Source organism: Prionailurus bengalensis, chromosome B3, assembly GCF_016509475.1.
Source record: "Prionailurus bengalensis isolate Pbe53 chromosome B3, Fcat_Pben_1.1_paternal_pri, whole genome shotgun sequence".
NCBI classification, from domain to species: Eukaryota; Metazoa; Chordata; class Mammalia; order Carnivora; family Felidae; genus Prionailurus; species Prionailurus bengalensis.
Window position 1 is genome coordinate 45,719,887 of NC_057355.1, and position 21,098 is coordinate 45,740,984.

The window sequence follows — 21,098 nt, forward strand, 5'->3', positions numbered from 1 at the left end:
TGGTTGAATTGCCTGGAAAGAGAGTACAGGGGCCTCTAATGCTTTAATCTTGCAAATAATTTCTCCTCCCCACCCCACTCGAGCACCAGAAAAGGCTAGGAGAACAATGTGTTTGCGAAGGCCCTCTATCAGCTTAATTTGCTAATAACTGTCATGCTTCCTTGTTCCTCATGAAAAGAATTGCATGCGAAGATGTATTTGTTTTGGTTTTTTTGTTTTATTTTATTAACTACACTGAGAAGACCTGATTGTTTTCAAAAATCTAACTTCCAACCCATTTGCGGATGTTAGAATCATCATAAAAGTCAGTAGAGCCTTAAGAGAGTATAGTCGAGCAGAGGGAAGCCTAACGAGCAAGTCCTGAAGATTAATTTCTAGCTATAAATGTCTGCGCTAGAGTTTCACAGATCTCTTTGGAAAGTCGGTCTGCTTGAGAAAAAGTTCCGTGTTTCCACCTGATGTGATTCTTCCTTTCTAGAAACAAGCCAATGACCTCGTGAGCACCCTGATGAAGTGCACACCTCACTACATCCGCTGCATAAAACCGAACGAAACCAAGAAGCCCAGAGACTGGGAGGAAAGCAGGTATGTCAAGATGGCAGACGGGGAAGTTGAGGCCGGCGGGGGTGGGCCCTGGTACATGTTCCCGCTGCTCAAAAGGGCCACCCTACGCCAAGGGCAGAAGCAGTTTAAATTGTTCTCGGGTGTGTTTCATGTCTTTGTGTCTTAACTTTTTCATGAGGAGTGAAGCTTCCCTCCCCCCTCCCCTCTTGTCTTCTCCTAAAATGTTAGCTGTGCCATTCAGTCCAGAGTTAGCATTTTACAATGTTGAACTTGGCTAGTCTGGAGACAGATGGAAAGAAAACAAAAAAACCTTAAGACCGCAGAGTCAGGATGGTTTTAAAATTAGTGTGAGGCCCCGTGTAGACATTCTTAGTGCACTCAGCTCCTCATCAGTACCCACAGGATGTGGCCTGGAATGCTCACTCAGGGTTACGAGTGAAGGTCTGAAGAGCTGGTGGAAAGCAATCTGTCATTTTCAGGGGTCTTGGGGGGCATGCTCTAGGTTCAGTACCTGCCTCTGAGGACTCTGTTCGTGAGCAGAGTGACTGCGTCTGGGAGGGAACAAGCCACAGGGAGACACGTGGTGTATAGCAAGCAGTGAGCCCTCCCCTCTCTGACTCCTGAGGAATCCTGGGTCACCGTTCCTCCTGCAGCTGGAATTTAGGGATGTGGCCTGTGCAGGATGAAATGGGGGGGTTGAGCAGGCAAATGTTAAGGATGACTAGAAAATACAATTTTATCCAGCTGGAGGATCCAGATGCATGTTCCTAAGAGGCACCGTCCATGGGCACACGGGAGCAGGGCCCCAGGCAAGGTGTTATGATGACTGGACCGGAGGGAGGAGCCCACAATTGTCACCAATCTGGTCCCTAGACAGGACCGTGCAGAATTACTATCTTTTGTCTTTTCTCTCTTGGCGAAAACTAGATAAACTTAGGTATCAAGTGACTTATCGAGGTTAAACTCCACAATGGCAAGACCAGGAGGGAAAGTCATGGCCGTCAGTCACCTCCCCTGAGAGATATGTGTAGGTCCATTCCTGTCCTGCCAGCAGGATCCTTTCTGAGCATTCAGGCAGCTGAGACTTGATCCATTAAAAGAGGGGAAAAAAATGAGTGATGAGGAAAATGCCCAGGCTCCAGCAATCAGTGTCTTCTGGTCCTTTTGTATTTTCCCACTGCATGTGCAGCTTGAGTCTGTTTTCTCACCTTTTGATGCTGCAGGACATAGCAGCCTACCATCTTGTCAGTCTACAATATTCTGAGTTCCTGGGCACCTAGGTGGCTCAGTCAGTTGAGTGTCTGACTCTTGATTTCGGCTCAGGTCACGATCTCACCGTGATGGAATTGAGCCTCCACACTGAGCTTTGTGCTGAGCATGGAGTCTGCTTAAGACTCTGTCTCTCAGGGTGCCTCGGTGGCTGAGTAGGTTAAGGGCCCAGCTCTTGATTTCGGCTCAGGTCATGATCTCATGGTTCATGGGTTCAAGCTCCACATTGGGCTCTGTGCTGACAGCGTGGAGCCTGCTTGGAATCCTCTCTCTGCCCCTACCCTGCTCATAGTCTCTCTCTCTCAGAATAAATAAATAAACTTAAAAAAAAAAAAAAAAAAAAAGAAGATTCTCTTTGCTCCTCTCCTCTGCTCACACATACTCTCTCTCTCTCTAAAAATAAAATAAAATTGAAAAAAAATAGGCAAAACAGGTGCACATTCCTAAAGTGTCAATTCTATTGAATTGCCAGCAGAGATTCCTCTTAAACACTATCAGGTAGCTATTCCAAGGCTCCAATGAGGGCTCACTCCCCCTGGGTGATGAGTCTGGCCTTGGGTGACTCTTGTATTAGCAAGTCTTACAGTCTTTCTCCAGATCAGTTGGACCCTGATCCAGCGTCTCTAATCTGCCCTGGGAATTATTCTTGTGACTTACCCATTTGGTGGCTGTGTGGTCGTTCCCGGCAGTTACCAGGTTTCCCTGGGATCTTCTCTTCCACTGCAGTGAGCTCCTTTGAAAGGGTGGACCTGACCATCCCCTTCCCCTTGAAGTACTTAATTTGCCTTCTGCTTTTCTGAAACACATCACTCAGTTTCTCCATTGAGGCTAAGAGAGCAGCAGCAGCATCACCCCTTCCCCCCTGAAGATAGAAAATGTCTTTTCTTGTTTTTTTTGTTTTTGTTTTTTGTTTTTTGTTTTTGTTTTTGTTTTGTTTTGTTTTTTGCCTTCCTACGCTAGTTCTCAAGCTTATGGATGCACCAAAGTATCCCTTAGAGGGCTTGTTAAAACTCAGATTGCTGGGCCCTGCTTCCAGAGATTCAGTGGGTCTGGGTGGGGTCCAAGAATGTGCATTTTTAAGAAGCTCCCAGGTGATGCCAGTGCTGATGGTCTGGACCTCATACTTTGAGAACAGCTGATCTAGGGCAACGGGCTGGACTGGATCTGGAAGAACTGTCTTGTGGTGCTGGCCTGCCACTAAGTAGCTTCAGTAAGACACTTCATCTCCTCAGTCCTCCATTAAACTAAGAGGGTCCCAGCAGTAGCACTGCTAGGAATTTACCCAAGGGATACAGGAGTGCTGATGCATAGGGGCACTTGTACCCCAATGTTTATAGCAGCACTTTGAGCAACAGCCAAATTATGGAAAGAGCTAAATGTCCATCAGCTGATGAATGGATAAAGAAATTGTGGTTTATATACACAATGGAGTACTACGTGGCAATGAGAAAGAATGAAATATGGCCTTTTGTAGCAACGTGGATGGAACTGGAGAGTGTGATGCTAAGTGAAATAAGCCATACAGAGAAAGACAGATACCATATGGTTTCACTCTTATGTGGTTCCTGAGAAACTTAACAGAAACCCATGGGGGAGGGGGAGGAGGAAAAAAAACCCAAAAAAAACAGAGGTTAGAGTGGGAGAGAGCCAAAGCATAAGAGACTCTTAAAAGCTGAAAACAAACTGAGGGTTGATGGGGGGTGGGAGGGAGGGGAGGGCGGGTGATGGGCATTGAGGAGGGCACCTTTTGGGATGAGCACTGGGTGTTGTATAGAAACCAATTTGACAATAAATTTCATATACTGAAAAAATAAATAAATAAAAATAATAAATAAATAAACTAAGAGGGTCCATTCAGAACGGGATCTCCTTCAGTCCCACCGAATGAACTCTCCCAGACCTGGCCCCACTTCTGTCAGCCTGCCTCTGCCTGTCTCCACATCACTCCCACACTCCCCCCTCATGTGTTCACACAAGTACACACTGCATCACATCTTGCACGTGTATGCACACACACTAGAAGGGTGATGACATAGGCTACCTCAGAAATAGATTACAGGAGTCTTGGAAGCAGAGGTGGGGCTGAGGGGAGCTTTAGCCCACCCTTCCCCCTACTCCGTATCCCATCCAGCTTCCCTTCCCCAGCCCTTTCCAATAAACATTATCTTAAATGAAAACATCTTGCTCCCCCTACAAATACAGCCCCTCCCAGCCCACTCTCCCTTACCCCGTGGAGATCTCTCTCTGCTCAAAGTCCCTCTAACGTAGAAATTTTGCAGTAGCTACTGGTTGAAAGTTTCACGTCCCTGATGCTTCTTTCTCATAAAATCCAAACTGAGTCATAGAAATATCAGAAAATGGAGAAGTTGAGACTAGCAATACATTTATTCGGTAAATCCTCGTAGAATCCCCCACAGTGATGTTTTCGGTTTGTTTGTTTTTTTTTTTTAATTTTTCTTAATCCCGTCATTTGTATTGAAGTAAGGAACTTCAGAACATACATCCGTGTAAACAGGCGTCAAGAAGCCTAAGGTATGTGTTGGTCCGGTGTTGATTCGTATTTCCAGTAGGATAGCTTCCTGAGCTGCGTCCCCATGCCCCCGATCCTGTTTCAGGTTTATTGTGTGACAGATGGTTTCGCTTCTGAGTGTGGAGAGTCAAGGGCCAGGAAAGGCAGTGTGCTTCGTTGGCAGGATTACACGGTCAATTGAAGTTCTCGGTGGACAGGGTTATTCATTCCACAAGTTTATGGGGTGTGGTTTATTTTTCTTTTCCTGTTGAAAATGTGTTTTTGTTTGGCTCCGGCGAAGTTGCCTGCCCTGGGTTCGGAATGGCTGCTCCAGCAGGGCTCTCAGGCCTTGACCTACTCGCGTTAAGGGCCAAGGAAAGTTGTGAAGAACTTACCCCAAGGGGCGGAATGGCGTGACCCAGGGAAATGGCACGACTGGGCATTGGCAGCCTGGCTGGTGTTCACTGAGGAGGTCACAGGGCTGCAGGGACATGAAAAAATCACCTTGGGTCCTTTGATTACAGAAATCAGTACAGAATTTGCTAACCGGATTGTCCTGTTGGAGAAAATTCCCATAAGGAAATTTCCTGGTGATGGAAGTTACAGTGAATGAAACCAGTTTTTTAACGTGAGGCATAGTCTTTCAGTTGTGGAAACTGAACATTTCTACTTGAGTCAATGGGTGATACATTCCCTTGCCCCAAAAGCTTGGGAGGAAGCCAATATATATGAAAAACACTTAAAATGAGCACGTACCTCTAACTGACACTCTCATGTGTATTGTTCTTAATAGAGAAAAGGCTAATGGTGAGTTTTGGATTCGGAGGATATGAGAAAGGAACATTCATTATTTCTACTCCCTTAGTTAACCAGATATGTGTCACAAATCAAATGTGGGCATTGAATATTACTTCTTTCTATAAAGGTTGTTTAATTTTTTTTAACTTTATTTATTTGGGGGCAAGAGGGGCACAGAGAGAGAGAGAGAGAGAGAGACAGAGAGAGAGAGAGAGAGAGAGAGAGAGAGAGAGAATCCCAAGCAGGCTCCACGCTCTCAGCATAGAGCTGACATGAGGCTCGAACCCACGATCTGTGAGATGATGACCTGCTCTGAAACCAAGAGTTGGACTCTTAACCCACTGAGCCACCCAGGTGCCCCTATAAAGGTTGTTTTAAAAAGTATTAATCTTGGGGTGCCAGCGTGGGTCATTTGGTTAAGCGTTTGACTTTGGCTCAGGTCATGATCTCATGGTTGGTGGGTTTGAGCCCCGCATCGGGCTCTGTGCTGACAGCTCAGAGCCTGGAGTCTGCTTCAGATTCTGTGTCTCCCTCTCTTTCTGCCCCTCTACCACTTGGGCTCTGTCTCTTTGTGTCTCTCAAAAATAAACATTAAAAAAATTTTTTTAAAAAAGTAATGATCTTGAAGGAGTTGACATTTCTGGATTCTGGTTCAAGTAGGAACAGTGGGACTTGAGGCTTTTCTCATACATCCCTCCCAGGGCAGTCAAGACTGTATCCCCACTTCCAGCTTAGTTTTCCACCTGCTCCTCACCCACCCATGCCACAGACTTTCCCATCGTTGTGCCTTTGCTTCCACTGTGCCCCCTGCCTTTCCCTCCTCTGCACCTGGTGAGTTCAACTCATCCTTCCAGACCCAGGGACACGTCACCTTCTGAGAATCTCCTCACTATGAAAAATCCACCTCTTTGTCTAGTCTGCTGTCCTGGTTTACTTATTGCACCTGTGTGTATATTAGAATAATAGCAGCTTTATGTCATGCATGCCAGGAGCCAGCTGAGTGCTGTACGTGGAATATACCCAACTAGGAAGAAAGAACTCACATCAGCATCCTCACTTAATAGGAGTGGAGAGTGAGGCATAGAGAGGTGAGGTAGTGGCAGAGCCAGGGGCATACCAGGAACCCAGCTCCGGAAGCCGGCTGTGAACCACTGTGCTGCCTGCAAGGTCTTCTGCAGGAACCATGGCAATGGCCTTTTCTTGTTCGCTAGCACCTTGCAGTGCACCGTGCAGACTGACACAGGACAGTATCCGCAAGCGTGCATCCTGGTTGGAAATGTGGCTTTCGTGAGAGCCCTGCTGGAGAGACAGCTGTCGGGCACCTCCATGAAGTGGTAGGGAGGCTGCTGCTAATTGTCTTCCCAGGGCAGCAGTTGACCAGGGGCCGTTCTCCGGAGCAGGAGCCATCATTAGTGCAGATGACCCCAAATGTGCTCGGTGGGGAGAACGGGAGCTGCCTCCCTGCCACAGCACAATGCTGACACCATGTCCTCAAAAGAGAGAGGAAGCGTCCTTTTTATTCCTTGTTTCCCTCAAATATCATGTTTCCAAGTGTCTGTATTCAACCAGCCCACATAATATCTGCATCGAAGGCCCCGTTTACCTCCGCGAGGGGCGATCAGAAGCTAGTGTCCAGGATCTGCCTCTCGGCTTCCGGGACACCGTGCTTCTCAGGAACGGGCGAGTTCTCACAGTTGAAAGGTCTGTGCACCACCCCAGACCTCCCAGGCTACTAAACTAGAATCCCCAAGGTGTGGGGTATGGGGCGTTTTCTCTGATAAGAAAATCCCATGTGGGAACATTAATCTAGTAGTGCCTGCATCCATTGTCCAAAACATGCTGACAGTTATTTACTGTCATAAAAGCCAACTAAAACTGTAATTTCAATTGTTATTAGAACGTTTTTAATTTGGGCATTTCAAATTCATCATTTTGGGGGCGCCTGGGTGGCGCAGTCGGTTAAGCGTCCGACTTCAGCCAGGTCACGATCTCGCGGTCCGTGAGTTCGAGCCCTGCGTCGGGCTCTGGGCTGATGGCTCAGAGCCTGGAGCCTGTTTCCGATTCTGTGTCTCCCTCTCTCTCTGCCCCTCCCCGGTTCATGCTCTGTCTCTCTCTGTCCCAAAAATAAATAAACGTTGAAAAAAAAAAAATTAAAAAAAAAAATTCATCATTTTGTATGCCCTTTCTTACACTGTATCTGAAAAGCTTTAGAAGTATAATCTCACTAGGTGTAGAGTTACTATTAAATTAAGGTTGAAAACAAAAATAGCTCTACCTTCATTTAATTACAAAGTTAAAAGTTGTATCCTTGAGAGGCACCTGGGTGGCTCAGGTGGTTGAGTGTCTGACTCTTGATTGTGGCTGAGGTCATGATCCTGTGGTTGTGAGATCAAACCCCGTGTTGGGCTCTATGCTGAGTATGGAGAAGTTTATTTATTTTGAGAGAGAGAGAGAGAGAGACCACACATATGTGGGAGAGGGGGAGAGAGAGAGAGAGAGAGAGAATGAATGAATGAATGAATGAATGAATATGAGAGAATCCCATGCTGGCTCCAAGCAGCACAGAGCCCGACGTGGAGCTTGATCTCACCACTGAGAGCTCATGACCTGAGCTGAAATCGTGAGTCAGAGGCTGAACCAATTGAGCCAATCAGGTGCCCCTAAAATATTTTTTAAGTTAATATTACATAACCTGATGATCAGCTCAGACTCTGAACCCTATAAATTACAGTCTTTTTTTTTTTTTTTTTTTTTTGGTAACAAAATTCAACTGAGTAAATGTGAAGATCAAATTGACTTTATTCAATTATTCATGAATTGGGCAGCATCCCATCTGGTCTGTTTTCATTAAAAGCAGCTCTTAAATTCTAATCTTTTCAGTGTTTCCCTGTTGCTTGTGATTGGGGGTTTGAGGGGATAGTGGCTAGGAGAGTGAGGTGAAAGAATTATCCAGTAATGTCTCAACTCCTTTTTCTTCTTTACAGAGTGAAGCATCAAGTAGAATACCTGGGTCTGAAGGAAAACATCCGAGTGAGAAGAGCTGGTTATGCCTATCGGCGCATCTTCCAAAAATTCCTACAGAGGTAAGAAACTGGTGACTGGAATTTTTTTTTTGCTTTTTGCTTTAAACAGGTTTATTGAGATACAATTCACTTACGTATAATTTACTCATTTAAAGTATACAATTCAGTGGCTTTTAATGGTTTTCTAGAGTTGTGAATCCATCACTGCAATTCATTTGAGAACACTTTCATCATCCCAAAAAGTAACCCGAGTTCCCTAGCCACCACCCCCCCCAGTTCTCCCCTCACCTCCTGCCCCGGGCCCACGCTTCTTTCAGATAAAAAGACTTCCAAAATATTGCCTATTCTGGGCATTGTGTAGATGTAGAATCACACAACATGTGTCCTTTATGTCTGGCTTCTTTCAGTTAGCATAACGTTTGTATGGGTCATCCATGCTGCAGTGAGTATCGGCACTTCTCTCTGACTCACCACCCAGTAATATTCCCTTGCACCAATATGGCAGTGTATTACATTTAACCTGTTCATCCGCCAGCTAATATGCATCAGTTGTCTTCACTTTTTGGCTATTGTGAATGACAAATAATGCTACTGTTAATGTTCATGTACACATTTTTGCATAGACGTATGGTTTTATTTCTCTTGCATGCTTACCTAAAAATAGAATTACTGGTCGGGTGCCGGGGGCATGCCTGGGTGCCTCAGTTAGTTGGGCATCCGACTTTGGCTCAGGTCACAATCTTGAGGTTCGTGAGTTCAAGCCCTGCGTCAGTCTCCGTGCTGACAGCTCAGAGCCTGGAGCCTGCTTTGGATTCTGTGTCTCCCTCCCTCTCTGTCCCTTCCCCACTCACACTCTGCCTCTCTCTCTCAAAAATAAATAAACATTAAAAAAATTTTTTGAATTACTGGGTTCCATGGCAACTCTGTAACTTTTTTGTTTTCTTTTTTTTTTTTTTTAATTTTTTTTCAACGTTTATTTATTTTTGGGACAGAGAGAGACAGAGCATGAACGGGGGAGGGGCAGAGAGAGAGGGAGACACAGAATCGGAAACAGGCTCCAGGCTCTGAGCCATCAGCCCAGAGCCCGACGCGGGGCTCGAACTCACAGACCGCGAGATCGTGACCTGGCTGAAGTCGGACGCTTAACCGACTGCGCCACCCAGGCGCCCCTGTAACTTTTTTGATGAATTGTGAGATTGGTTTCCAAAGTGGCTGTACCATTTTACATCCCCACCAGCAGTGTTTAAGGATTCCACTCGATCTGTATCCCTGCCAGCATTTGTTAGTATCTGACTTTGATTATAGCCATCCTAGGGAGTATGAAGTGGCATCTTGTGGTTTTGATTTTCATTTCCCTAATGGGAAATGACGTTAAGCATATTTCTTGTGCTTTTTGGTCACTAGATAAATGTCTGTTGAGCTCCTTTGCCCTTTTTTAAACTAAGCCATTTGTCCTTTTTGATTAAGTTGTAACAGAATTCTTTTTACCATTGTTTATTGTAGAATAAGTCAGCAGCCACAAGTATTTGGTCTGTTGAGTGTAACACAGAAGTGCAAGAATTCATGATAATTTTGACACGGAAGGGCTGAGGTTTAACTTGACTGACCAAATTAATAGTATGAAGATGATTTCAGGAAAACATTTAACCTATTTAAGAAAACAAGCTTAAAGGGGCGCCTGGGTGGCTCAGTCAGTTGAATGTCCAACTCTTGATTTTGGCTCAGGTCATGATCCCCGGGTCATGGGATCCAGCCCCATACTGGGCTCTGTGCTGATAGCTCAGAGCCTGCTTGGGATTCTCTCTCTCCGTCTCTCTCTGTGCCTCCCCTGCTCATTCGTTCTCTCTCTCTCTCAAAATAAATAAACATTTAACAGAAAGAAAATAAGCTTGAAGTACTTAACCTCAAAATTTTTGTATAGCCCGTGTATAAAAAACTGATTTTCACATTTCCAATAAAGTGTATTTGGCAGGACCTGTACTTAAATTGCTCTTATTTTGTGTTACTTGTTTTTGAAAAAGGTAGAATTTAGTGTCTTTAAAATATTACATGATTTTAACTTCTCTAACGATTCGACATTAGTGGGGCCCCGCTGTATTTTCTACATCTATTTACTTTCCTTGAAGAAAGAAGGAAGCCTCTGGGTGGCTCAGTCCGTAAAGCATCAGACTTTCGCTCAGGTCATGATCTCACGGTTTGTGAGTTCGAGCCCCGTGTCGGGCTCTGTGCTGACTGTTCAGAGCCTGGAGGCTGCTTCACATTCTGTGTCTCCCCCTCTCTGCCCCTCCCATGTTCATGCTCTGTCTCTGTCTCTCAATAATAAGTAAATGTTAAAAAATTTTTTTAAAAATGGTTTTGTGGAGGGGCGCCTGGGTGGCTCAGGCCGTTAATCATCTGACTTTGGATCAGGTCATGATCTCGCGGTTTGTGAGTTCAAACCCCGTATTGGGCTCTTTGCTGACAGCTCGGAGCCTGGAGCCTGCTTCAGATTCTGTGTCTCCCTCTCTCTCTGCCCCTCTACTGCTCATGCTCTGTCTCTCTCTGCCTCTCAAAAATAAAGAAACATAATAAAATTTAAAAAGAAAGAAAGAAAGAAGGAAGCCATATTTAGTTTTTAATCAGAAAATAACTATGTCGTCCTGGTATAGATACAGGAAAAGGATTTAAGAATTTTTTTTTTTAATTCAAATTTTGTGTAGCAAAGAAGGAGCAGGCTGAGTAAGAGCTTCATTACGGTCTTGGAAACACAGTACTTGTAATAAAGGAGTGTTTTCCATGGGACTGTTCTTGTTTCTCGTGTCCTGAGATTGGAATGGCTAGCCTACTGGTCACCAGCATGGATCCTCATCTGTGAAAGGTCACTGATGGGGAAGGTCAAGAGAGGCTTAACAAAAGGGTGGATCATCCCATGTAATAAAGTCCCATTGACTCTGTCTCCACACAGTTGAGATTCCTGATAATTTTGAAGGCAGACTGGACTAGGACTAAACTTCACCCTTGCTGCTCTCTGAATTGATTAAAGGGGCCACTACACCTATAGCGAAAGCAGAACTGTAAGAAAAGAAGTATTCAGGAAGTGGAGAAGATACATCTGTCAAGTTCTTGCATGATTAGAGCAGCAACTTGTGCTGACGAACAGCTGAGATATTAATTGTGAACGACTTCTCTCTCCTTTACACAAATCAATAGCACTAGCTAGAGTGGGGTTTCTCAACCTCAGCTATTGACATTTTGGGCTGGATGAGTCTTCATTGTGGGATGCTTAGCAATTCCTTGGCCTCCACCCACTACCCTCTATTCCCCCAAGTTGTGACAACCAAAAGTGTATCCAGACATTGTTAATGTCCCCAGGGAGGCGCAAAGCCAGATGAGAACCATGGCTTAACTAATCATTAAATTTTTTTTGCCAAACTGTATATCTTTGAAAATGTCCTTTTTCTTAATGAGAAAAACTAAATACAAAAAATAGTGAATGAAAAGTATTTCCTCCATCTTTCCCTAATTCAGAGAGACTTGCCCTCAACAATGCCAAAACATTCATAATTTTATCCTCTTTCAGTATTTTTTCCTATATTTAAAAACCCTTCATTTGATACCTATAAATTCTCCCCAATTGATATCACTAATGAAAACTAATCAGCTATTTTTAAAAAGTTAACCATGGTTTTTTGTGGGGTTTTGTTGTTACTGGTGTTTTTTGTTTTTGTTTTTAAGAAACCAATTCTAAAAAACCTCTTTCCTTCCATATTACTTAAAAAAACAGGGGTGCTTGCATAGCTCAGTCAGTTAGGCATCTGACTTCAGCTCAAGTCATGGGTTCCAGCCCTGTGTTGGGCTCTGTGCTGACAGCTCAGAGCCTGAAGCCTGCTTTGGGTACTGTGTATCTCTCTGCCTCTCCCCTGCTTGTGCCCTGTCTCTCTCAAAAAATAAGTAAACATTAAAAATAATAACAATAATAAAAAAAACAGACAGGGGTGCCTAGGTGGCTCAGTCGGTTAAGCGTCTGACTTCAGCTCAGGTCATGATCTCACAGTTCATGAGTTCAAGCCCCATGTCGGGCCCTGTGCTGACAGCTCAGAGCCTAGAACCTGCTTCAGATTCTATGTCTCCCTCTCTCTTTGCCCCTCCCCTGCACTCACTCTCTCTCAAAAATAAGTAAACATTAAAAACAGACAAGCCATCAAACTTAACTTCCATAAACAATGCTGTGAGCACCCACACTGGGGAGGGCAGGAGTCCATGCCCCCTGACGGGAACGTCTAAGCCACCCTGAACAGGCTATGTTACATGTTTCCAGCAGCTCCTTCAATGAGCTGCGAAATAACCTTGTTGGTAACAATATCTGGACCTCTGTCAAGTGCCATGCTAGCTTCTTGACCCCGTGCCTGGTCCTTTCTTCTGTGCCTGACACAGAGTGAACATTTAGTGACTCTCTGTTACGCCCTTTGCATTGAGGGACTTTGACTGAAGGGATTCTATCCTTGGAGGCCTCTCCTCTAGCTCTCCTGCTGTGTCTTTTCCTTTCAGAAGAGACAAATGGGCAGCCCTGTCTTACACAAAGCAGACTCTTTTGATGTCCTGTGTCTTTTGATTTGAGAATGCTAGGGGAGGAATAAAAATAAAGTTTGGAAGGAAATTTGTTTTTCAAGAAAAAATACTCAAAAAGGGCTAGAAGGCCATCTATGTCCTTGGCAGGGAATATTTTTCCAGAGACAATGCTGTTTTCCATCAGGTGTGTGTCTGAGATCCTGTTCATGCAGAATATGTCCACAGTCTGCCACTGTCTGTCTTGTCCTGTGATCCTCCGTGAGTAATTCAACCATGTCAGACCTTTCTTCTCCTTTAAAAAAAAAAATTTTATTTATTTATTTATTTATTTTTTAACGTTTATTTATTTTTGAGACAGAGACAGAGCGTGAATAGGGGAGGGGCAGAGAGAGAGGGAGACACAGAATCTGAAACAGGCTCCAGGCTCTGAGCTGTCAGCACATAGCCCGACGCGGGGCTTGAACTCACGGACTGTGAGATCATGACCTGAGCCTAAGTCGGACGCTTAAGCGACCAAGCCACCCAGGCGCCCCCAAAATTATTTTTTGATGCTTATTTCTGAGAGAGAGAGAGAGAGAGAGAGAGAGAGAGAGAGAGAGAGAGATTGGGAGACACAGAATCTGAAGCAGGCTCCAGGCTCTGAGCTGTCAGCATAGACCCTGATGCAGGGCTCAAACCTATGAACCATGAGATCATGACCTGAGCCAAAGTCAGACGCTTAACCGACTAAGCCACCAAGGCACCCCAGACCTTTATTCTCCTCGTGGCTGAGAGGAGTTTGTAACCTCGTGGTTTACAAAGCTGCTTTCTACATATCCACAGAAAGCCCACCAAGTGAGTAAGTAACAACCTGAAGGAAAAGGATGTATTAATGCGCAGCATGATGCCTGTGTGCACACCTCCTACAGCCCTCCCTGGGAAGGAAGCCCACAGGTCTAAACAGAGAGTGGTTCAGACACAACCTAGAGCTTAGAAAATAGGCTTAGCAAGTGGGAAATGGGCCTTTGTGTGTATTCATTTCCTCTCGGAAAAATGCTTTGTATTTATCAAAACCATCCCTCTTGACGGAGAATTAGAGACTAAAAACCAGAAGATGCCTTAGTAGCCTCACCGGTGGTTCGTGTGCTCTTGAACTAAATCCTGCACTGCCTTCAGAAGGAATACCCTACTCACCACTCCCGATAAAACTGTTACATCTTTAGAAAGTGTTAAAAAGCTCTTAGAAAACAACTTTTAGAGCTAAGCAGCATGTGCCCCTTACTGTGGCTGGAGGAATAAGACCAAATGTGGATCCTGATTCTTAGGAAGAAAAATCTGATAGGAATAGAAGAGCTTTCTAAAATGTATCTTTTTTTAAGTTTATTTATAATCTCTACACCCAATGTGGGGCTCAGACTCAAAACCCTGAGATCACTAGTTACACGCTCCACCTGCTGAGCCAGCCAGGCACCCCCTAAAGTTTATTTTATGGCACCATTTACACTTCCTCACTAGCATACTTCCCTTGACCTTGACCTAGACTCTCAGAATGTAGGGGTGGAAAAGGGACACTTGTGAGGAAAGTCAGTCCATATCCTGGGCAAGAGAGAAGAAAGAATAGAAGGCTCAGGAATACATGAGGTGGCGAGAGTGTCCTACTTACTAGCTACCAAGACCTTTGTGTCCTTGGATGTCAGGAACATCCTCAACTCCAGTGCCAGCAGCTAGAGGTCATTGGGATCTGGGCTGCATTTCCTTTGAGGAGGAAACATCAGTTGGTCATCTGAGAGGTAATAAGGAGCCCACCAGTCAGAGGTGAAGAGAACAACCAGTGCACAGGCTTGAGATGAAATACTGGCATAGTTGGGTCTTAAACTAAAAATACGTGATGAAAGGAATGTAAGCCATGATCCTCACGTCTCCAAAATTCTCACAGGCACCAGTTAGGCATTGCCCTGTGCACCCTGTTCCTAGCAACATATCATGGAGGAAGACAGTGACCTGGGAGTGGGAGAGCCTTATACTAGAATTAGGCCCTGGTCGACAGACTTCAGCTTAGGTCATGATCTCATGGTCTGTGGATTCAAGCCCCACGTTAGGATCTGTGCTGATGGCTCAGATCCTGGAGCCTGCTTCGGATTCTGTGTCTCCCTCTCTCTCTGCCCCTCCCACCCCCCTTGTGTTCTGTCTATCAAAAATAAATAAACATAAAAAAATTTTTTAGAATTATGCCCTGGTGTCTCCAATGAAGACAAAAGGAAATGAGGAGGGCACATCAGCCTTGAGGAAAGCTAGGGGCCCACTGCCATGGTCCATGATCAGAGGGTCCAGAGATGCCACTCAAACCCCATGTCTTGCCCAGACTCAAACTGTTAGAAGCCTTGTCAGGAAAAGGGAGAGAAAGTCTCTGGAAAACAAATTGCTTACTATAAAAAAAATCAAATGAGGCATGTAGCATTATTTTAATGGGGGTGGGGGTGTGTGTGTGAAGAGCTACCTGTTTGTGTTTGCACAATACAGACTGTTTCCTTTCAAATTTTGAATAGATTAAGCCAGGCCTGAACTCTTGAAGACTTGTCACGTCAGAGTCCTAGTTTTTTCTTTATCACCCGTAGCAGGCATGAATTTTTCTCCCTCATCCATTTAGATTGCCAGCCCATTGCTACTTGTTCACCAAGCCCCCCAGTGGCATCTAGAAAGGTTCTGCTGTCAGTCATTTATATGTGGCTTCATTTGTTTGATTTTATTATGCCACATATGAAATAAATTCAGGCAGATGTGTGGCTTCAACTAGGTATTTTCACTTTTAAGCTTTTTCTAAACATTAAAAACATATGTTTTTTTAATCTTTATTTATTTTTGAGAGAGAGGAGGACAGAGGATCCAAAGCAGGTTCCGTGCTGACAGAGCAGAGCCCCACACGGGGCTCGAACTCATGAAGTTGAGCCAAAGTTGGATGCTCCACTGCCTGAGCCACCCAGGTGCCCCTCATTTTTAAGCTTTTTATCTCTAACTAGGGAATAGAAGAATTGGCTTCTCCAAGACATTTAGGACATTATCAAGCAAAATATGGATATTTGGGAGGAGGAGAGAGGCTCCCTAGAATCATCTTAGTCCCAGCCAGCTGACCCTAAGGGTAATACCGGCTTTTGTCTTCTTAGCAAGCTCTGGATCCTGAAAGCATGGCCGCTCTTCTTGTTAAGAGTCCCTTCTCCCTTAGATGCCATAAGTCTGTCTAATCCTGGTAGTAGCTTCTGGGAGCAAAGGAGGACCTGGCTTCTCTAGAGACCTGGAGCCCCTTCACTGCTGTGTCTAGATGTGCCTTCGCATAGGCCATGCGCTCCAACTTCTCTCCTGCACTCCTTTCTGATTTCTCCTCCTTCCCTCCCTTCCCTCCATGTTAAGTCTTTGAGACGTTCTGTATTTGACATCATGTAGTGTGCTTCTGTCTCTGTTATGTCAGCCTCTTACAGAATTACAACGTTTGTAACATAAACGTGTAGTAGACTGTATGACCTTTAAAAAAGATATTTACACATAAGTCAATCCGTGGCTTATATGTAGTATTGTGATTAAAGAAACAGATGGGGGTTCAAATCTCAGCTCTGAGAGTTACTAGCTAAGTAGCCTTAGGTGAGTCTCTGTTTGCCTCTGTTTCCTCCTCTGTAAAACGGAAAGACCAACCTGATCAGGTGGCTGGAAGAATAAAATGAGACCATGCACCTAATGCCCCAAGAACAGCACTTGATGCAAGGAGAGCACCCCGTAGATGTTAGCCACTTACTGTTCCTTGTTGCTGCCGAGTCCCAGGCTTTGTGTGAGCTGCTGGATGTGCACTGTCACCTGCTCGGGTGTGGCTTCCCCTCATGGAGCTCTTGTCCTCACAGAGGGGGCAGAAATAAAATAAGTACAAACATGAAAATAATTACCAATTATGATATATACTCTAAAGGGAAAATACTATTTTCTATGAGAAAATAACAGTGGTGCTATTCTGGCTTGGGTAGTCTATAAAGGCCCCTCTGCAAGTGTCATTGAGGGACAGCGCCAAGGAAGCCAGCCACGTGAGGCGTTCCCAAATCGGGACACCCGGTAAAGGGAACAGCAAGGGCAAGGCTCTGTGGAGGGATAGAGTTTAGTGTGCATGAAGAAGCCATCCTCCCAGGGACATGGTGAGCAGAAGAGGAAGTAGAGAGAATAGCCAAGGACCAAACACCAGGGCCTCTTGACTCTAGATGAATGTTGATACTTAGTAATAACTGCTGCTTACAGGGGGCTTTATAAAACTCTTTGCATTAACCATTAAGCACACCAAAGAAATCAGGGGAGATCACCATCGAGGAAAGAACGTTTGATTTTGTCCGCAGATTGTCACTGGCGACCTTCAGCAGTGCTATTTTTAGACAGTAGTAGAAAGGAAAAGCAGGTTTTTCCCCAGGGTGTTAACATGGAAATAGATAGGGAGTGGGTAGGATGGATGCTCCAGAATGGGAATAACAGACCCAGCGGATTTTTCAGCTGTTGAGATCCATCCTCAAGCCGAGAGCAGAGGTGAATGGATCACCAAGAAACACAGCAGTGGGTGTCTTTGGTGGGCAGTCCACTTTGAGGCTGAGCCTTCTCTCCCCAATTGTCCTCACAGGTATGCCATTCTGACCAAAGCCACCTGGCCCTCGTGGAGAGGGGACGAAAAACAAGGTGTCCTCCACTTGTTGCAGTCCGTCAACATGGACAGTGACCAGTTCCAGCTCGGGAGGAGCAAAGTGTTCATCAAAGCCCCCGAGTCTGTGAGTATGCCGCTGCCCTCCGTCATGTCCTCAGTGCCCCCCACCCCTTCCCGCAGCGCTTCTGCTGCCCCTTCTCACACGTGCTGCCTTCATTTTCTCTCTTTGGTTTATGCCTTCGGTGTCCTCTCCCCTGCTCCCAATGTAAGTGTAGGTCATTCCCCATACCCTTGCTCTGCAGAGCCTTCAGAGAGCTCAGCATGTATAAAAAGATGTCGTCATCTTGTTCCTTTTCTTACTGTCTCTCTCCCATGCTAGATGGCCATCTCCTCAAGGTCAGGGACTCTTGCCCCTTTGGTATGTTTGTGTACTCAGAGCCTTGTACAGAAAGTGGCTCCACAGCAGGTGCCCACCAGTTACTTCTAGTATCCAGTGGAGTCTCAGCGAAAAGGGACTTCTTTGTCCGACTAAGGAGGCTTGGGTAAACTTAACATCCTCCACCTGGGTGACACCAAACAGGTCATTTACACACACAGATTTCCTCCTTGAAGGTGGAACAGAGATCTGGGGTGGGCAGTCTTAGGACTAGATCTTGAAGACCGTGAGGGAGCTTGGAAAGAACTTTGAGGAGCTGAATAGGGAAGAGGAGAAATCTCTGGGTTAATAGAACACAAATTTTTACCAATAAGGAGCTCAAAAATAAGTTCTACAATTAGCAAACTTACTAGATCTCCACAGATTAATTAATAATTCCTGATGGGGAGGTGGTCACTGGGAGCCTCATGAATGTCTATAGGAAGTTCCCAGTTCCTATGTTGGATTCCTTATAGCAGAACCCCTCAGTTCTTCTGCCCAGGTAGCTCTGGGACTATGGAATGAAGACACTACTTTTTAAGATGGAGAAGCTGCTGGAACTAACCAGGGTTGGACATGATTTCCTGAGATTCCTTTGCCAATCACAAGACTCCATTTCAAGAGTCTCTGGTGAACTCTTGACAAAATTAGTCATCAGATCCAGGGGAAATACCATGCAAACCGGCAGTGTTGGTGACCGCGGAAACACTTGACTTTAGACAAACCCTGGTTTGCAGTGAGTTCCGTCCTCTAGAATGGGCCCCACAGCTGCTGTTCTGCCTCAGAGGATCAGACGGAGACTCAGAAATGGTTAATGGCTGGGACTGAATGGCTTTAAGAGCTATAAAAGTTATTAAATAAATCAGTGGCACACATCAATAGAACCCGTTTATGAAAAGTTTGTGGTAGCATTTTCCACTTTTGAGTTATTTGTAGTTTCACAGCAATGTCATTTCCAAATATAAAATGAAAATGTTGTGTCATACACCATTAAGCAACCCACAGAGCAGTTCCTGTTCTTTCTAAAATGGGATGGAGTGATTTATCAGTACAATGCAGAACTCCTCTGTTGCTTTGTACCCGCTTTTACTTTTTTGTCTTGCTAAATTTCCACATATAATAAGGACAGCTTCAACATTTTTTGTACCTTTTTTTTTTTTTTTCTGATTTGGTTGAGCTGTGGGGTTTTACTTGCAAGATCAAGGTTTATTTTGGGTTTCCTTTTCCTTGTCTTCCTCCTGAATGCTTTATTGCCGTCGCTCGATTCTCCTTTTCCCCATCTTTTTACACACAGGCACACACTGCACACGCACCTTCACTACTCTCTCCCCTCCCCCATCACTCAGCCATCCACGTCTAGTCCTGACGTTGCGAATACTTCTACAAAAGCTGGTTTTTAAGAATCTGCCTTGTGATTTTGCCTTGACGCTTAGCGTAGATGTGCTGAATGTACGAAACAACCCATTTGCCTAAAGAACCCCCATCAGACACCAAAGGGTTTGGTTTCCATTTACTTGGTACATGTGTACATGATTTGGGGGTTTGCGGTGGGGGGAGCTCTCTCTCTCTCTCTCCCTCTCTTCCTTTTTTTCTTGAAGCTCCATGATTTCTAACCTCCATGGCTTTTGGAAAAAACCTAAAACCCAGCTAATGTTTGATATCATCTATAGGAGGTTGGGAATTGGTTGCCTCCTCCTTTCTGAGTCACAAGTGCATTCTCTGTGACACTCCCAAAATAGTTCTGGGAACGAAAGAAAACAAGGCTTACTCAGAAACCCAACACACCAAGATAAGAAAGACCAACGAATATTCTTCAAAGAGGCAACCACAGGGCTCAGATTTTAAACATTCTGTCCAAATGTTAAACCACGTATTCCTCTTGTTTTCAGAAATATGCTCCCCGTCCCTGTTGTACGTGGCAGTGACAGCTGCAGAATGAAGCGGCCCCTTCCCTTCTGAGTTTGAGATGTTGTTTTTGCACAGCTAGGGCTGTGAGAAGCAGAAGTTTAGTGACAGGAAGGGACGGATGTGGCTCCTGAGGATAGATCCAGATAAACAGAGGCACCAAATCGAGCCTGGCTGCCTTCAAGTTCTCCTATTTACTTCTGGAACATTTTCGCAGTGACTTTTCATCAGCTTTACTTGTTTTCATTGGTACATTTTCTTTTGTTTCCTAGAGAGTCATGAAAACCACTGCCAAGGTGAGCGAGAAAGTTCCCCACCATTTCATGAGTTGACCGCATCCAGATTTACAGAGACAGACTTACATGCCAAAGTGAGGAAGAGCCTGGCAAGGCCTGAAAGACCTTGGGTCACTTTCCATTCCCACCCAGTCTTAGTTCCAATTTTCTCCTGTGTGCAATGGAGATGATGGACCTGTGTGGCCTGTGTGGTTGCTGATGAGTTGAATGAAATAATGTATTCTAGAATGTCAATCTAGAATGATACCTGACCCATAGTGGGCTCTCGGTACATTACAGCTATTTGCTCTTATCTTCGTTTTTCCAGAGCTTCCTTGAGTAGGGTGCAGCAGTCAGGATTGTTAAAGGGGCCTGAGTCTCAAGACCTGGGTCCTTACACAGGACAGTCCCAGTTCCGCTAGGTGAAGTCATGTCCCGACTATACATCTTATGGCCAGCTCCAGTTGCACTGGTTATAACCCTCTGGCCCAGTGACTCCTTGGAGAATCTATGCAGCCAAAAGTCTACACTTTCGTGGACCTGAAAATCAGGCAGCCCTCTTGCACAGCAGCGCAAGGTCTGCTCCTGCAAGAGCTGGAAACTCTGTGAAGAGGCTGCATGCAGCACTAAACGGTGGCTTCCTCCAGTTCATTTCATCTAGCATCTAGCATCCCCTTTGGATCAAGGCAGAAAACCAGGGGATGAACGTGGAACCACCCATTTGATTCGCAGAGATTATGATTATGAGCAAGGCAGAGCATACATTGTCAAGGCCCAACTAACAACCAGATATAGCTGTTTTCTGTTATGTGTTTGGTCAAATGAAGAAAACAGAGAGAGATAAAGATGTTAGAGTGATTACAGGGCCACCTGGGTTAAGCCTCCACCTCTGGATTTCGGCTCAGGTCATGGTTCGTGGGTTCCAGCCCTGAATCAGGTTCTGGGCTAACAGCATGGAGCCTGCTTGGGATTCATTCATTCTCTCTCTCTCTCTCTCTCTCCCTCCCTCCCTCCCTCCCTCCCTCCCTCCCTCCCTCTCCCTCTCTCTCCCTCCCCCTCCCTCTCCCTCTCTCCCCCTCTCTCTCCCTCTCTCTCCCTCTCTCCTTCTCTCTCCCTCTCTCTCCCTCTCTCTCTCCCTCTCTCTCTCCCC

At 45.2% G+C, this 21,098-nt stretch overlaps 1 protein-coding gene across 1 annotated transcript in view; it reads left to right on the top strand.

Annotated features, from left to right (window-relative positions):
* MYO1E (myosin IE) overlaps window positions 1-21,098 on the top strand; it is a 213,985-nt gene that overhangs the window by 149,422 nt on the left and 43,465 nt on the right. Inside the window, exons 17-19 of the mRNA XM_043555306.1 lie at window positions 479-585; window positions 8,125-8,223; window positions 17,333-17,477. Of these exons, the coding sequence (XP_043411241.1) occupies window positions 479-585; window positions 8,125-8,223; window positions 17,333-17,477 (351 nt within the window). The remainder of the gene's footprint in view (window positions 1-478; window positions 586-8,124; window positions 8,224-17,332; window positions 17,478-21,098) is intronic.